The sequence below is a fragment of the Pristiophorus japonicus genome, chromosome 13 (assembly GCF_044704955.1).
Source record: "Pristiophorus japonicus isolate sPriJap1 chromosome 13, sPriJap1.hap1, whole genome shotgun sequence".
Classification (NCBI taxonomy): Eukaryota; Metazoa; Chordata; class Chondrichthyes; family Pristiophoridae; genus Pristiophorus; species Pristiophorus japonicus.
The window spans coordinates 49,885,868-49,904,452 of record NC_091989.1 but is presented as its reverse complement, the minus strand read 5'-3'; the positions used below and the strand labels follow the sequence as shown (position 1 = coordinate 49,904,452).

Sequence of the window (18,585 nt, the reverse complement as noted above, 5' to 3'; positions counted from 1 at the left end):
CTTTTTTTTAAAAAAACACACACCAGAAAAATAATTGTTCCCTGCGGCACCTGAAAATCATGACCATAATTTGAGGAGCGCCTCTGCGAGCACAACTGCAGAATATTCACATACCATGGCCCCTATTTTCCACAATAAAGATTTCTGGCACCCACGTACAATAGATAATATACGTTTCTCCTCCGCCACCACCTCCCCGCCCCCCCCCCCCCACTCCCCACCGCCGTTAGCGCCCCCCAAAAGAACGGCACTTTCCACGAAGTAAAAGTTATTTTTAGCGCCGCGCTACCCGAAGCCATTTCGGGGGACGGAGCTTATCGTGTGCGCCTAAAAATCCCTGCACATGCACTGAAAAAAAACACTCACTCACTGAGTGTGCCTGGTGTTCGTTTTTGGTCTGGCGTGGAGGACTTTCGGCCAGGGATTGCAACGGACCAGCGCCAATTTCGTTAGCTTACGGTAGGCTTTTTTCAAACGGACTCGAAGGTCTCTGTGTGCCGTTTTTTTAAAATTGGCGATGGGGAAAATGACCTAATTGAGTCAGACACAGCGCAGAATCACTTTACAACGTAGACCAGCGCCAATGTATCTGGCACCGAAAATTGAGGCAGATCACCGGCGCCAAAGCTTGGGTGAAAATTTAAACAGAGCCATTACGCAAAAAAAAACATCACTGGGCGCCAAAAAGCGGCGCCCAATGCTGCCGAAAATAGGGGCCAAGGCTCTTAAACTTGGGGTCGGACCACTATTCTGGATGGAGTTCCATTCGTCCCATCACTCTCTCTGCTCGATCATAAAAGATCAAGCAAATTTAGATGTATTCTGCGTGCGTGCGTAACTCACTCTCTAAATGCCACAATCGTTTAGCTTACGTATTTGTTTTATGCCAACATTCCGCGCATCTCTGGGCACAAATTCCAGGCCAAAATTTTTGGTAGCACAGGATTATATGGTGTTTTATAACAATGGGGTGTTATCAACAAAGTGAGACTGGAGTAAGTTACACAAAGTAAGCGTTACAGGAAGTGCACCTTAAACAAAAGACCACATATGTAAAACAGATAATGCCGACACATACCCGATTTATTAATCTCGAGTACAAAGGCCTGTTATGGCATACAGTTTTAATCCCCAATATTGCTTTTAAATTTCAAACATTAATATTTTGCTTTACAGTTTCTTCTACGTTTTCTTTGAGGTATAAAATGCAATGTTTTTGCAAAGATTTTATCAATATATTTCCGTTTTGAAGTTTCCCCAAGAGACGAGTCAGCTCATTACTTAGAATATCATATGGTAGACTGTCCCATTTAAGGGGCTGGGGTTTTATTGTTGTAATGTCTGAAAGCTTGTAATGTTTGTAGCTCCACACTGTGGATGTGGACGTATTGTGTACTGCAAGTGCAGGGTTAATAATACACAAAACCAGGCAGATTTCCGGAGGCTTCCGAGAGAGCTGCCTGCCATGTTGGAAGCTTTGTGTGCTTGTGCTCTGTGAATATATCACATTTGGCAGCGAGATGGGATTTTTCAGATGATTTAAAAGCTTAAATTTTGTTGGTGAAGGATTCAGCCAGCCAACAGAGAGACTTTGGAAGTTTCTGTCTTTGGAAAAAAGCTACAAAATCTGAGGTAAAATACAGCACACGGTGTGAACAGCTAGAGATTAAAATGGTTGCACCCGCAGGTGTAATGGGACATTTGTGGGAATATAGACAGGACCGGGAACATTTTAAAGCGTATGTGGATTGGCTAGAAATGTATTTCACTACAAATAACATAATCGAAGTTCCAGACAATGCAGTCCAGAACCGGGCTGTGTTGGAACGCAAGAAAGTGATCTCCTTATCGGAGGCGGGTTACTTTTACGACATTGTACGAAATCCTTGTAAATCTGCTTGTGCCGGATGAGCCAAAGGACACAACGCTTAGAGATTTTAACAAAGCTGGAACAGCACTATAACCCCAAACCATTAGAAATTGCTGAAAGCTATCGTTTCGGGATTCGGAATCAAAAGACTGGTGAAAGTATCAGTGATTACATCATAGCATTAAAAAAAAAGCTATCGATGCACTGTAATTTTGGAAACTTTCAAAACCGAGCATTACGGGATCATATTACTTGTGGGGTGAAAAATGATGCGATCAGAAGGAAGTTATTGACGACGGATGACTTGGCTTTTGAGATTTGTAAATATGGAAAAAAATAAGTTTATATCCTGTGTTATGTATAAACATGAAAGTTATGGATGATGTTTGTTACAATAACTTCTTCATTGGAGGAGGGAGAAGTGCAATGTCTGTAAGCTTGTAATGTTTGTAGCTCCACACTGTGGATGTGGACTTATTGTGTACTGCAAGTGCAGGGCTCATAATAAACAGAACCAGGCAGATTTCTGGAGGCTTCCGAGAGAGCTGCCTGCCATGTTGGAAGCTGTGTGTGCTTGTGCTCTGTGAATATATCACAATTGTGAAGATCAAGACACAATAGGCGGGTGTGGTAGTATAGTTGTTACGTTACTGGACTAGTAATCCAGAGGCCTGGACTAATAATCTAGAGACGCAAGTTCAAATCCCACCATGGCAGTTTGTGAATTTGAATTCAGTTAATTAAATAAATCTGGAATAAAAAGCTAGCATCAGTAATGGTGACCATGAAGCTATTGTCCTAAAAACTCAACCGGTTCACTAATGTTCTTTAGGGAAGGAAACCTGCTGTCCTTACCTGGTCTGGCCTATGTGTGACTCCATGCGGGTCTTGCTGCATGCGGGCACGGACTGTTTCATTATCTGAGGAGTTGCGAATGGAACTGAACACTGTGCAATCATCAGCAAACATCCCCACTTATGACCTTAAGATGGAGGGAAGGGCATTGATGAAACAGCTGAAGATGGTTGGGCCCAGGACACTGCCCTGAGGAACTCCTGTAGTGATGTCTTGGAGCTGAGATGTTTGACCTCCAAACAATCAACCATCTTTGTGCTAGGTATGACATAACATGATGGAGGGTGTCCTCACTTTGAAGATGGAACTTCGTCCCCATGATGAATGTGCGGTGGTCATTTCGTCAGGTCGATTGGCTGAGGATGAGACCAAGTAGATTTTTCCCTTGTTCTCTCTCCACTGCAAGATCAGTCTGGCAGCTATGTCCTTCAGGACTCAGTCAGTAGTGGTGCTACCGAGCTACTCTTGGTGATGGACATGCAAGTCCCCCACCCAGAGTACATGGAGGAGTACTGATTCATCAGCCGAGGCACAGCTGTAATCAGCAGGATGTTTACTTGCCCATATTTGACCTGATGCCTTAAGACTTCATGGGGTCCGGAGTCAATGTTGAGGACACCTGACTGCTGTGTACTTCTGGCTGACGATGGTTGTGAACTGTCCTGAAAGGACATACTACTAGTGATGCTGGAATCAGGGACATTGACTGATAGGTGTGACAAGTCTGTGGGATAGCTCTTCCAATTTTAGGACAAGTCCCAGATATAAGTGAGGAGGATTTTGCAGAGCCGACTGGACTGTGTGTGCGAATCCAATGCCTAGGTTGAGGCCGGCAGTTCTGTCTGGTTTTATTCTTATACTTTTTTTTATAGCACTTGATACAATTGCTGGGCCATTAAACGTCCCAATCATGCTGCTGTGCATGGCCTGATAAGTGGCAAGTAACATTCTCGCCACACTCTCCACTTGCCTGGATGAGTGCAGCTCCAACAACACAAGAAGCTCGACACCATTCAGGACAAAGCAGCCTACTTGATCAGCAACCCATCCACAACCTTAAACACTCACTCCACCACCAGCACAATGTGGCTGCAGTGTGTACCATCTACAAGACGCACTACACAAACTCGCCAAGGCTTCTCAAACAGCACCTCCCAATCCCACGACCTCTACCAGCTATAAAAGGAAAAGAGCAGCAGGCACATGGGAACACCACCATCTCCAGGTTCCTCTCGAAGTCACACATCATCCTGACTTGGAAATATATTACCATTCCTTCATCGTTGCTGGGTCAAAATCCTGTAACTCCCTACCGAACAGCACTGTGGGAGTACCTTCATCACTCGGGCGGCAGTGGTTCAAAAAGACAGCTGACCACCACCTTCTCAAGGGCAATAAATACTGGTCTTGCCAGCGAAGCCCACATCCAAGAAGGAATAAATCAAAAAAATAAATCAGTCACACAAAAAAAAACTATAGCCCAATGATACTATTAGCTCAGTATTTTTATTTAATGGTTTAAACCATATAATACAGCATTTTTTTTTAAATTCGCAAATCCCTTAAAATGATCTTGTGGAAAGGGAGGCGGGGTGGGTGGGGGGGGGGGGGGGGGCGGGGAAGAGATGAAAAGAGGCAGTCAAATTACCAGTGGTATCAATTGTGCATTTGAAACTTAAGGGGTTTAATCTCAATAAATCAACAATCAGCCTGGTGCTCTAATTAATTAAAATATCTCCTTTTTATTTGAATAAAATTAATACATCTGTTGAAATAAAATTAGGCATTGCGTCTTCAATTGGTCATTCATTTCACAGGTTTCACACTGAAAATGTCAAAATCAGATTAGGTGCAGTTGTCCAGAGGACAGATTTCTGACCAAAAATGATTTTAAACCTCATACAGCTCATCAAGATACCATAACATTTTCTCAGATATTACTAGTTCAGATTGGAAGAAGGAGATTTCTGCAGATTATGAATCTCCTCCTTCTGCTGATCCAAGTATAACGGTAGGCTTGGTAAAGACATGTAATTTTATTTGGGAGGGGTCAGAAGGTTGGGGTAAATGTTTGCACTCATCACGTTGATGAATGTCAGCAGTGGGAAATAAAATGTTTTCCACATTTTTCTGGTATCGGCATTGAGCACTCACAGATGTCAGTCTGGATCAAGTCAAAAGCTCCCAATAATTTCGCAAACCTCAAAACACCACCCCTGCTGCACCAGTGTATGCTCTGCCCCTACCAAATTTCCTGCATCAACCATCCTTATGGTCATCCATGTGAGCTTCCAAAATGATTAATGGTTTTGTACTGTGAACCCACACCACAAGAAGCTATGGATAGAGACTTCCCTGCCTTCATTTTCATATAGGACTTTTACAGACAGCAGACACGTCCACGCCATCAGTGCAGGCTGGATTTGAACCTGGGTCACACAAGTGCAAGGCCACTGGACTAACACTTTGCACCATTTCATCATCAATATATTAAAAAAGCATTTATAACTATCATAAATTGCTACAGCTATAACAAATATAAAATTGGAAAACACAGATTAGTAATGCAAGTATCAGCTTGGCACAGTTTGTAAACTTTTTCCATCGTCAAAATTGTGGGTTCAAATCCCATTTTGGACACAAGGTAAGCTGATACTTACAGTGCAGTACAGCAGGAGTGGCGAGATCGGGGCGCAGGAGTGGCGAGAGATCGTGGAGCGATGTGATCGGTTAGGGCCCAGAAGAGGCGAGGGCCCAGGGTCCACACGGGCCTGCCCACACTGCAATATGTGTGCACACTAGGTCCGTGCAGCAGAGCTCCAGGTCTCCAGTCATCTTGGTTAACCCTTGCCACTGGACCAAGACCTAGCTCGGTCAAGCCCGCGTGGTGGCTGGTGTGCAACGGCCACCACACGTTAAAAAAATCTGCCCTTCAATATGTAGTTCGGAAACTGGAATATTAGGTCCTTCATTGAAACACCTGTGAACACATCCCTTTTTGGCGTGGAAGCAAGTTATCCTCGATACGAGGGACAGCCTATGATAATGAGTACTGAGGGAATGGTGCATTGTCAGAAATGCCATATTTTGGTTAAGAAGTTAAACAGATGCCCTGCTTAGACAAATATAAAACATAGAAACATAGAAAACATAAAAAATAGGTGCAGGAATAGGCCATTCGGCCATTCGAGCCTGCACCACCATTCAATAAGATCATGGCTGATCATTCCCTCAGTACCCCTTTCCTGCTTTCTCTCCATACCCCTTGATCCCTTTAGCCGTAAGGGCCATATCTAACTCCCTCTTGAATATATCCAATGAGAATGAGAATGCAATCAAGTAGGTTCATAAACTACTTCAAATATAATTTCTGTCCTGACAAATGTTCAAGATCTCAAGCAAGAACCGGCAGCTCACACAGGAAGAGGGGATAGGACAGGGGCTCAGTAGAAAGGAGGAAGTGAGTGACCATCTAGGAGGGGCACCACAGTCACAGGTGGAGGGAGCCCCTGAATACTGGAACTGTCCAATAGACACCTGGTATTGGAGAGTGTAAGGTGGATAGAGATATAGCATTGTTCAACTAGCAAAGAGTCCTCCCATTAATGTCCTGGCCAACAGTCCTCCCTCAATCACATCACCAGGAAAAAGAAACACATTAACTGATTATTCATATTGTTTGCACTGAACAAAATTGGCTGCAATGTTTCCCAACATAAGTCAATGACTGCAATTCAAAAGTAATATGTTGGCAGTGAAGCATTTTGGGATATCCTGAAGACATAAAAGGTGCTATTTAAATGCAAGTTCTCTTTCTCAGTATCAAGTAATACATATCTACAAGTTTATTAGCAATAATTTACAGGTTTTGGAGCCCACTTTGCAGCATTAAAGCATACTTTAATACTCTTTTCCTTTCAAATAGTGATGATACTGCAAACCTTCATCCTTCTAATGTTGCCACTCTCCAATGTAATAGTTCATTTAGCTCTTCATTGCTTTGATTACTTTGCCTCTTTCTTTTTCCTTTACTCATTTGTCTCCATTGTACCTTCTTTATTGTTTTTGCTTGCTTTCTATTTTGAATTATCTTCAATATCCATTATTCCCAATATCTATGCAGTCTGAACAAACTGACATCCAACTTTCAATTCCTCAAACTTTCTTCAGATCTCTCAAATGGAACTAAAAGCTACTCCATGCCTCTTATTTTCCCTCATCTGTTGGCATTTCTTGTCCACTTTCTCCCCCGATCACAAATGGAACTCCCAAATCTCCTTCATTTTGTGGTAACCATTTATTTTCCTTCAAATCTCTCGGCTCTATACCAAGTCCAAGTACAGCAAGCAATTAAGCAAACAAATGGTATGTTGGCCTATTACAAGAGGATTTGAGTATAAGAGTAAAGACATCTTCCTGCAATTATATAGGGCCCTGGTGAGACCACACCTGGAATATTGTGTACCGTATTGGTCTCAAGGAAGGATATACTTGCCATAGAGGGAGTGCAACGAAGGTTCATCAAATTGATTCCTGGGATGGGGGCGCGGGGATTGTCCCATGAGGTAAGATTGAGTAGATTTAGCCTATATTCCCTAGAGTTTAGGTGAATGATAGGTAATCTCATTGAAACATACAAAGTTCTTACAGGGCTCAACAGGGTAGATGCAGGGAGGATGTTTCCCCTGGCTGGGAAGTCTAGAACCAGGAGTCAGAGTCTCAGAATAAGGGGTCAGCCATTTATGACTGAGATGAGGAGAAATTTCTTTACTCAGAGGGTGGTGAATCTTTGCAATTCTCCACTCGAGGGCTGAGGAGGCTCAGTCTTTGATTTTATTCAAGACAGAGATCGATATATTTTTGGATATTAAGGGAATCAAGGGATATATGGGTAATGTAGGAAAGTGGAGTTGAGGTAGAAGATCAGCCATGATCTTATTGAATGGCGGAGCAAGCTCGAGGGGTTGAATGGCCTACTCCTGCTCCTATTTCTTATGTTATGTTCTTCTATGTCTGTCCAAGAATACTGTTCCCACTTCTAACACTTCTAGATGGGATGCTTGTTGTCTACTAGACAACCAGTTTCTCATCGTTACCAAGCAACTCCTCTCTGTTTTATTAAAAACTTCTCTGCTCAGTCGTCTGATAAATGTTTTCTTTTGTCCATCCTGTGCTGCAATCATTCTACATTCCCTGCATGCCCATTGTGTTAAAGTTAAGAGTCATTGTACTATTTCTTTCCCAGGATCTCAATACTGCAGAACAGCTTGCCTCTCGGTCATCCCTTCCTTATCTAACCTACAGACTTAAAACCCCAGCTTGGCATCACCTAATCACTATTTCTTGATTTACCTGCTCTTTTTTCCTCTTCGGACCTTAGTAGTGTCATGTATTATGAATCTTGGTTCACCTTGGCTTTTGCACTTGGTTTCCCCAATAATTAAAAACTTCCAAACTAATTAATCTCCGAGTAAATTTTCAGATTTCCAACCTTAATGCAAGAAACCACCCAACAACTTAACATAAAAAGGCAAATAGCTAATATGTTTAGCAACAGAGCATTGTGATCGACGAGTAAATACTTTCCAATACCAAAGAATGCACACTGCACTGTCTTTTTTATTTAATTACCATGGAACAAATGTGGTTTTTGTAGTTTTAATAACTATGGAACACCAGTAGTTTGTACTGAGGACTTATGGCAGCTACCAAGTTTCCTTTCTGGATAATACACATCTTGGTGCAGACTTGTATTAAGTGTTTGGTATTAATGGATTAGTATTTGATGATCAGCCAGATTCTGATTAAGGACAGATGGTCACTAACTTGTGCTGATGCTTTCTTTTTCCGAAGCATTATCAAAATATGTTTCAATGCTGGAACATTGATGCAAACTTCACAAATAGAATAATTCAAACACATGGTGGAATCACCAGGAATTACAAAGTAATGCAGTTGACATAATTTAACATATGCCTTGCACATTATCGCTCAGTTTGTTTTCAATATATTGCACCTTCCAGCTTGGATTTAATTAAGAGAGCATTGAATGTTTCTACAGGTTTTTAAAGGTCTTCTACCAAGAAGTACAACATTCAAATGTGCAGAACTTGTCAAGCTTCTGTGAGCTCAAAACATCTCTACGCTCGTTACATGTCAATGTTGAAATCCCTTGGCATAACCATTGAAAGCATTAATCAGGTGCATTAATCATGTAGATGAAACAATATTTATAGTTTGTATATTCAAAAATCAGACCTATGCTTAAATGTGGACCTTTTTTAAAAAAAAAGTAGGGAGAAGGATCAGCAAGAAACAAAAATGTAGTGATATTTGGTCATAATTGTCAAGGATATTTAGACCCAACAACAGATTTTCGAATTACATGCAAATATAACAGAGTCCTGTCCTGCCTGATAATTCTTCAGCTAGTCCACTCAACATTGGAGATTCATTCGTATATAATAATGATGGCTAACTGGGGCCAATTTCAAGATTGCAATGTCACGCTTATCATGAAGTTCTCAAGCACTGCTCTCACAGTTCATTATGTCACCTCAACAGTCCTGGATAAGGTTACTGACTTATTACTTCTGGGTAGCGAATATCTTCCATGTAATTATTGCAAGAGAAACTATAATATGCACACAGTTGATTTTATTTGACATGTGATCAACACAGTAGGTTACTGAAAAGTTATAGATTAGCAACTATGTATTTGTGATCAAGACCTTCTCGTGAGTTAATGCATCCTATCCATAATAATTCAGTAATGTCAGCAATGGAATCAATTCTCCTAAGTATTGAAATATGTCAACCCTTGAATCTAAATGCCTGCGCCAGTAAGTATTTTTCGGCTCCAGAAATAATTCTTAAGCACACAACGTATGTAAATTCATAAACACAAACATCTCGAATCGTAGCGCAGTTTTTTTTTACATTTCAGAACCAATATGTGTTAATAGAACAGCTTTTAATGACATTAGCTTATCCAAATTTACAGAAGCTCAACAACTATCCGTCAAAATAAGGATCAGTCAGCGGTAGCTAATGCTGAGGGAAAGGACCGTCATTGCACTGGGATGATGTAGCCTATATGTTATGTGTCTATGTTCAACTGGAAACCACCACTCCGATTGAACTATCCCAGCTATTCCAAACATCCAACAGTAATCTCGCTGAGCCCACGCCATGTTATGCAAATAATATGAAGAGGACTTTCTCTCGTAAAGGACCTGTCCCATTGCCTTTGAAGTGTCGCTTCTTATTAAAAAGTTCTTAATTAGATAATGTTGGTCAAACAAAAACGCCACCGTCCAACTAAAAGGTCAAGTTAAACTTTAGCATGACACACAATTCGGTCTGGGTTAAAGAGGGATCGTCGCCCTCTCGATCACAAGCGCGATTTGCGAGATACAAAAGGGAACAAGGTTGTTCGAGAATCGAGATTCAAAACGAACAGCACGAAACATCTCCAGTGAATCCAAATAGCCAACGGATCATCCAAATGACAACGCTCGTTTCATCTGGTTACAATATGTCCTATCCCTCTTAATTGTACCACAAATGAAATGCAAAACACCGCCGCCAGGAGGAATTATCTCCTTGTGCCGGCTTTGTCCTGTTCACTCCCATCCCAAACACAAAGTCGCCTTTCAAAACCAAAGCTAAGCTGGACATTCACTGCGATACCAGAAGTGAATGTGAGCTACCTACAAGAGCATAATCTTTCATTTTAATTTTCGCTGATGTTCGAATATGCAACCGCCAACCTCTATCCTCCTGTAGCTTGCATTTTTTCTATGGATGTTACTATTTCACAGCCTGGTCCTCGTGCCCATCCCCCACCTCAAGTATTTTTTAATTCCTTTTACCCATTATTATATAATCACATACCGATAGTACGCTCCAGAGACATCAAGCGCCCAAACATCTTTGGGAGATCTTATTTAGGAAGGAAACGTTACTTAAATGTACTGATTAAAATAAACTCAGTGCATAATTCAGATTCTCCCAACTTTTTTTGCCCTTCTTTGCAAACATAAACACAGCGGTTTACAATTCGACATGCTAACATTTGATCACTTTTGCATCTATACATGCTCTAACCCTGGAGGTCTCGTCCAACAGTCAGGCCAAATTGCAAAACTTGCTGTGGAAATTCTTATAGGGAAATAAAGGAAGCAACTGCCCTTCAAACAGCCAGTTTAGATTATTTCATCCACACAGCAATAAACTGAACAAAACTAGCAGTTGCAATAAAGGGAATCTTACGCTGCACATTCCTCTTTAAAACATCAACCCCAATATGAAATGGAATGATATACAATCGTCTCAGTTCACCTTTCACAATTCTGCACTCAGCTGTAAATGTTTCCGTTTGATCTGTTTTTTTACACTAGACTGTAATAAAATGCACATTTTCAGTGGTAAAAAAAAATGCAACCAAGAACAGGCTGGAAATCTCTCTAACTTACCTCAGCAGGCTGGAGAGTGGGATGGAGCTCGATCCACTTCCCAATAATCCCTTTTTGCCACTTAGCAATTTTTCCACCACCGCTACATTCCCAATCCGAGCGGCTTCCAGAAGTTCCTGCTCTTTCCCCATAATACACAAAAAAGGGGAGATGGGGGGGGGGGGGGGGGGGCTGGTGGTGAGGTGAGGGGCGAGAGAATTAAATAGTACAAATTCCTGTCGGCAACGCGTGCTCAGCGGCGTAAAGAGCCGAGCATCATTCTTCACACTCCGCGCGCCTGTGTAACGGAGCAAACTCCAAGGGGCGAGCAGACAACAGGGAGAGAGGAGAGAGGAGCGCGGGCTGCACCAGCGCGTGTGACGGGCGAGCTCCCGCTGCCTGGTCGACACTGGAGCTCGCTCTCCGCCCTCTCTCCGTGTCTCTGGAACGGGGGAGAGCGGCTGAGCGTGCAATGCCGGCCCGCCTCCCTTACTCTCCTCGCTCGAAGCCAGCCCCGCCGCCCTGTCAATCACGTCAGGGCGTGAACTGCGGATTCGCCAACCCCGAGCAGTGTGTGTGTGTGTGTGTGTGTGTGTAGCACTGACTGACAACAATGAGCAATGCCCGGGTCCACACACACAGGGCAAGTTGTGTGGGTCAGTAGGCTAATGGTCTTATGTAGGTAACATCGCGTGTTTTGCTTCAAATTACCATGGCTGCAAATCATTTAATTGCCAATTAACCACTGTAAGTAGTTTATTTTGTGCGAGCAATTTAAAAATAATAAATTACATGACATGGGTTCTGAAGATTTTTTTTTAAGTGTGTAGTGTTGCAGTAAATCCCGTATAAGGAGAAGGGTGGGACGGACAGCACATCGGGACACGGCGGCATACCAACCATAACTAAATAGTGCTGAGTATCAACCGGCTGTTGAGTTTTGCTACCCCAACTTTCATAAATCGCCCAGTCCTACCATGCATATTGTTGTTCTGACATATATTGTGATTTTAGCTGTTTGTTCGTTAGAAAAAATGGAATCCACATAATTGTTATAGTGTGTAGCGATTTACAATTGTTTAGTTGTTAAAAAATGGAAACCTGCCGTGCGTTCCGCAGTGTGCAGTTCTGTACTAGTGGCGGATATGAGACTTGGTGATTTGAGAAGGCAAGGTGCACATGTCAGGGAAGGTAGCAATAGTGGACGTAAGTTTTCCTCATGGTGCCATCAGTTACAGTAAGAGGGGGGTCTGAAAGAGTGATAACATGAACCAGAAAATACTTTACACCAGAAAGTTGGGAATGAGACTGAGAATCAAACACAGGTTTTATGTGCAAAACAGTTCAAAATATTGTCATCTCGTTAAGTGACCTGGATGCCACAAACAATTTTAAGTTTGTCAAACAGTACTAAATTGGGCGGGGGGGAGAGAGGAGAGACAGGATGTAGTTAAAGACTTGCAAAATTATTTAGTCGTGTGTAAATGGTCAAATCTGACAAATATTTCACACTTATGAAAATATGTGACATAAATATGTACGGAATAGAACGAGCACAGAAAGTCTCCGGGTGTGAATTTCCGGGTGTGAATTTCCCTGGGGCTTCTCCTCGTCCGCTGTAACTTTGGCGGAAGAGTCGCAGAAACATCGGGAAACGGCATAAATAACATTTTTCTGGGGTTTCCGCGGCTCTTCTCAATGTTACTGCAGACGAGCAGGAGAACCCCCATAAAAATTCACCCCCTAAATGTGCAGTCATCATACTCTCATTCTTGTTGCAAAATAGTTTCATCTATGCATTGATAGGAAAGTGGCAGCAGACTTCTGCTTTGAAGCTAAGTACTGGGAGGAGACAAAAACAGAAAATACTAGAAACACTCAGATCATCAGGCAGCATTTGTGGAAAGAGAAAGCGAGTTAGCAATTTACGTCGATGACCTTTCATCAGAACTGGAAGATGTTAGATGTGAATAACTTTTAAGCAAACACAGAGCCAGGGAAACGTCAGGATGGTGTGTGACTTGGAGTTGATAGTCTTCCCATAGTCTTTCTAGAAGGTGAAGCTGATGTTTGCTGATGACTGCACAGTGTTCAGTTCCATTCGCAACTCCCCAGATAATGAAGCAGTCCGTGCCCGCATGCAGCAAGACCTGGACAACATTCAGGCTTCGGCTGATAAGTGACAAGTGACATTAATGCCACACAAGTGCCAGGCAATGACTATTTCCGACAAGCGAGAGTCTAACCACCGTCTGTTAACATGCAATGGCATTACCATCGCCAAATCCCGCACCATCAACATCCTGCAGGTCACCATTGACCAGAAACTTAACTGGACCAGCCACATAAATACTGTGACAATAAGAGCGGGTCAAAGGCTGGGTACTCTGAAGTGAGTTGTTCACCTCCTGACTCCTCAAAGCTTTTCTACAAGGCACAAGTCAGGAGTGTGATGGAATACTCTCCACTTGCCTGGATGAGTGCAGCTCCAACAACTTTCAAGAAGCTCAACACCATCCAGGATAAAGCAGCCCACTTGATTCGCACCCTTTCAGCCCCTTAAACATTCACTCCCTCCAACACCGACGTACCATGGCTGCAGTGTGTACCATCTACAAGATGCACTGCAGCAACTCGCCAACGCTTCTTCGGCAGCATCTCCCAAACCCGCGACCTCTACCACCTAGAAGGACAAGGGAAGCAGGCACATGGGAACACCATCACCTGCAAGTGCCCCGCCACCTATACACCATCCTGACTTGGAAATATATCACCATTCCTTCATTGTTGCTGGGTCAAAATCCTGGAATTCCTCTGTAACAGCACTGTGGGAGCATCTTCATCACACAGACTGCAGCAGTTCAAGAAGGCAGCTCACCACCACCTTCTCTCGGGCAATTAGAGATGGGCAATAAATGCTGGCCTTGCCAACGATGCCCACGACCCATAAACGAATTTAAAAAAAGTGGTCATGAGTTTGGGAGATGCTGCCAAAGAAGCTTTGGCATATTGCTGCAGTGCATCCTGTAGATGGTACACACTGCAGCCACAGTACCCTGATGGTGGAGGGAGTAGATGCTTAAGCCAGTAGATGTGTGGCGATCAAGCGGACTGTTTTATTCTGGATAGTGTTGAGCTTTGAGTGTTGTTGGAGCTGCACCCATCCGGCCAACTGGAGAGTATTCCATCGCACTCCTGACTTGTGCCTTGCAGGTAATGGAATAGAGCAGGTCAGAAGTTGAGCCACTTGCTGCAGAATACCCAGCCTCTGACCTGCTCTATTAGCCATGTAATTTATGTGGCAGATCCAGTTCATTTTCTGGTCAATGCTTACCGCCAAGATGTTGATGGTGAGGGTACTCAGCGATTGTAATACCATTGAATGTCAAGGGGAGGTGGTTATGCTCAGTTTGTTGGAGATATTCATTGTCTGACATTTGTGTGGCACTAACGTTATTTGCCACTTATCAGCCCAAGCCTGGATGTCGGCCAGATCTTGCTGTAGGCAGGCATGAACTGTTTCATTATCTGAGGAGTTGTGAATGGTGGTTGATATTATGAACAAACATCCCCACCTCTGAGCTTACGATGAAAGGAAGGTCATGGATGAAGCGGCTCCAGAAAGTTGGGTCAAAGACGCTGCCCTGAAGAACTCCTGCAGTGATGTCCTGGGCTGAGATGATTTGCCTCCAGTGACCATAACTATCTTCCTTTGTGTGGCAGTCATGACTCCAGCCACTGGACAGTTATGCTCCTGATTCCCATTGACTTCAGTTTTTCTAGTGCTCCTTGGTGCTACACTCGGTCAAATGCTGGTTTGGTCAAGGGCACTCACTAATCTCACTTCTGGAATTCAATTTGTGTCCATGCTTCCAATACTCTACTTGGAAAGAAACATCAGACAGGGTGTATAACAGGCAGCGGATCCACTACTGCTAGCTTCCCACCAGAGGTAAAAATTAAAGTTTACTCCTCAAGCGTTCATTGAAAAACTGGGTTGGTTAGTATCTTCTCTTGTCTGAATAAATTCAGTTTTAGACCTTCAGGTTATTGTTTCCTCTTTGAAAAGAACAGGATGGACTCAGCGGGCATTTTTTCACCTTATGTCTTTACTGGCAGGTGATATTTGTATAAGCTGTTGTAGATATTCTGGTAACCGCAATGTTATAGTCATTCCTGAATGCTTCCTGTAAAGATTCACTCTGGAGCATCCGCGTTGCTGAGGAAATCGTGAATAGCACGTTTAGTGAGTTGGTCATACCGCAGGCAAAGGTTACAAAGGCAGAGAGGGAATGGGTGATCAGCAGGAAGAGCAGTGGAAGGAAGGTAGTGCACGAGTCCCCTGTGGTCATCCCCCTGCAAAACAGATACAACGTTTTGGGTGCTGTTGGGGGGGATAATTAGGGGAGGGCAGCAGCAGCCAAGTTCATGGCACCATGGGTGGCTCTGCTGCACAGGAGGGCAGGAAAAAAAGTGGGAGAGCTATAGTGGTAGGGGATTCTATTGTAAGGGGAATAGATTCTGCAGTCACAACCGAGAGTCCAGGATGGTATGTTGCCTCCCTGGTGCAAGGGTCAAGGATGTCTCGGAGCGGCTGCAGGACATTTTAGAGGGGGACGGTGAACAGCCAATTGTCGTGGTGCATATAGGTACCAATGATAAAGATAAAAAACTGGATGAGGTTCTACAAGCTGAATTTAGGGAGCTAGGAGTTAAATTAAAAAGCAGGACCTCAAAGGTAATAATCTCACGATTGCTACCAGTGCCACGTGCTAGTCAGAATAGAAATAGCAGGATAGCTAAGATGAATGCGTGGCTTGAGGAGTGGTGCAGGAGGGAGGGATTCAAATTCCTGGGACATTGGAACCGGTTCTGGGGGAGGTGGGACCAGTACAAACCGGACGGTCTGCACCTGGGCAGGACCGGAACCAATGTCCTAGGGAGACTGTTTGCTAGTGCTGTTGGGGAGGGATTAAACTAATATGGCAGGGGGATGGGAACCTATGCAGGGAGACAGAGGGAAGTAAAATGGGGGCAGAAGCAAAAGATAGAAAAAAGAAAAGTAAAAGTGAAGGGCAGAGAAACCCAAGGCAAAAATCAAAAAGGGCCATGTTACAGCAAAATGTTAACAAAGTGTGTTAAAAAGATAAGCCTGAAGGCTCTGTGCCTCAATGCGAGGAGTATTCGTAATAAGATGGATGAATTAACTGCTCAGGCATCTATTAACAAATATATTAATGGTATAATTGGGATTACGGAGACAGGGCTCCAGAGTGACCAAGGCTGGGAACTCAACATCCAGGGTATTCAACATTCATGAAGGATAGACAGAAAGGAAAAGGAGGTGGGGTAGCGTTGCTGGTTAAAGAGGAAATTAACGCAATAGTAAGGAAGGACATTAGCTTGAATGATGTGGAATCGGTATGGGTGGAGCTACGGAATACCAAAGAGCAGAAAACGAAAGTAGGAGTTGTGTACAGACCATCAAACAGTAGTAGTGAGGTTGAGGACAGCATCAAACAATAAATAAGGGATGTGTGCAATAAAGGTACAGCAGTTATCATGGGCGACTTTAATCTACATATAGATTGGGCTAAACAAACTGGTAGCAATATGGTGGAGGAGGATTTCCTGGAGTGTATTAGGGATGGTTTTCTGGACCAATATGTCGAGAAACCAACTAGAGGGCTGGCCATCCTCGACTGGGTGATGTGTAATGAGAAAGGACTAATTAGCAATATTGTTGTGCGAGGCCCCTTGGGGAAGAGTAACCATAATATGGTAGAATTTTTTATTAAGATGGAGAGTTACACAGTTAATTCAGAGACTAGGGTCCTGAAAGGTAACTTTGATGGTATGAGACGTGAATTGGCTAGATTAGACTGGCAAATGATACTTAAAGGGTTGACGGTGGATAGGCAATGGCAAACATTTAAATATCACATGGATGAACTTCAACAATTGTACATCCCTGTCTGGAGTAAAAATAAAACAGGGAAGGTGGCTCAACCGTGGCTAACAAGGGAAATTACGGATCGTGTTAAATCCAAGGAAGAGCATATAAATTGGCCAGAAAAAGCAGCAAACCTGAGGACTGGGAGAAATTTAGAATCCAGCAGAGAAGGACAAAGTGTTCAATTAGGAGGGGGAAAATAGAGTATGAGAGGAAGCTTGCTGGGAACATAAAAACTGACTGCAAAAGCTTCTATAGATAGGTGAAGAGGAAGAGATTAGTGAAGACAAATGTAGGTCCCTTGCAGTCAGATTCAGGTGAATTTATAATGGACAAAGAAATGGTAGACCAGTTGAACAAATACTTTGGCTCTGTCTTCACAAAGGAAGACATGAATAACCTTCCGAAAATACTAGGGGGACAGAGGATCTAGCGAGAAGGAAGAACTGAAGGAAATCCTTATTAGTCAGGAAATTGTGTTAGGGAAATTGATGGGATTGAAGGCCGATAAATCCCCAGGGCCTGATAGTCTGCATCCCAGAGTACTTAAGGAAGTGGCCCTAGAAATAGTGGATGCATTGGTGATCATTTTTGAACAGTCTATCAACTCTGGATCAATTCCTATGGACTGGAGAGTATCTAATGTAACACCACTTTTTAAAAAAGGAGGGAGAGAGAAAACGGGGAATTATAGCCTGATATCGGTAGTGTGGAAAATGTTGGAATCAATCATTAAGCAGTGCATTTGGAAAACAGTGACAGGATCGGTCCAAGTCAGCATGGATTTATGAAAGGGAAATCATGCTTGACAAATCTTCTGGAATTTTTTGAGGATGTAACTGGTAGAGTGGACAAGGGAGAACCAGTGGATGTGGTGTATGTGGACTTTCAAAAAACTTTTGACAAGGTCCCACACAAGAGATTGTTGTGCAAAATTAAAGCACATGGTATTGGGGGTAATGTATTGATGTGGATAGAGAACTGGTTGGCAGACAGGAAGCACAGAGTCGGGATAAATGGGTCCTTTTCAGAATGGCAGGCAGTGACTAGAGGGCTCAGTGCTGGGACCCCAGCTATTTATAATATACAAATGATTTAGATGAGGGAATTGAGTGTAATATCTCCAAGTTTGCAGATGACACTAAACTGGGTGGCAGTGTGAGCTGTAAGGAGGATGCTAAGAGGCTGCAGGGTGACTTGGACAGGTTAGGTGAGTGGGCAAATGCATGACAGATGCAGTATAATGTGGATAAATGTGACATTATCCACTTTGGTGGCAAATATGTGAAGGCAGAATATTATCTGAATGATGGCAGATAAGGAAAAGGGGAGGTGCCAACGAGACCTGGGTGTCATGGTACATCAGTCATTGAAAGTTGGCATGCAGGTACAGCAGTCGGTGAAGAAGACAAAAGGCTTGTTGGCCTTCATAGCTGGGGGATTTGAGTATA

The 18,585-nt window shown here is 43.1% G+C and overlaps 1 protein-coding gene across 11 annotated transcripts in view; it reads right to left on the bottom strand.

The window, feature by feature from the left end:
* anks1b (ankyrin repeat and sterile alpha motif domain containing 1B) overlaps positions 1 to 11,606 on the bottom strand; it is a 965,528-nt gene extending 953,922 nt beyond the window's left edge. For all 11 annotated transcript variants that reach the window (XM_070897439.1, XM_070897440.1, XM_070897444.1 and 8 more), the window contains exon 1: positions 11,203 to 11,606. In XM_070897439.1, coding sequence (XP_070753540.1) covers positions 11,203 to 11,333 — 131 coding nt within the window. In that variant the 5' untranslated portion in view covers positions 11,334 to 11,606. The remainder of the gene's footprint in view (positions 1 to 11,202) is intronic.
* Positions 11,607 to 18,585: the final 6,979 nt, after the last annotated feature.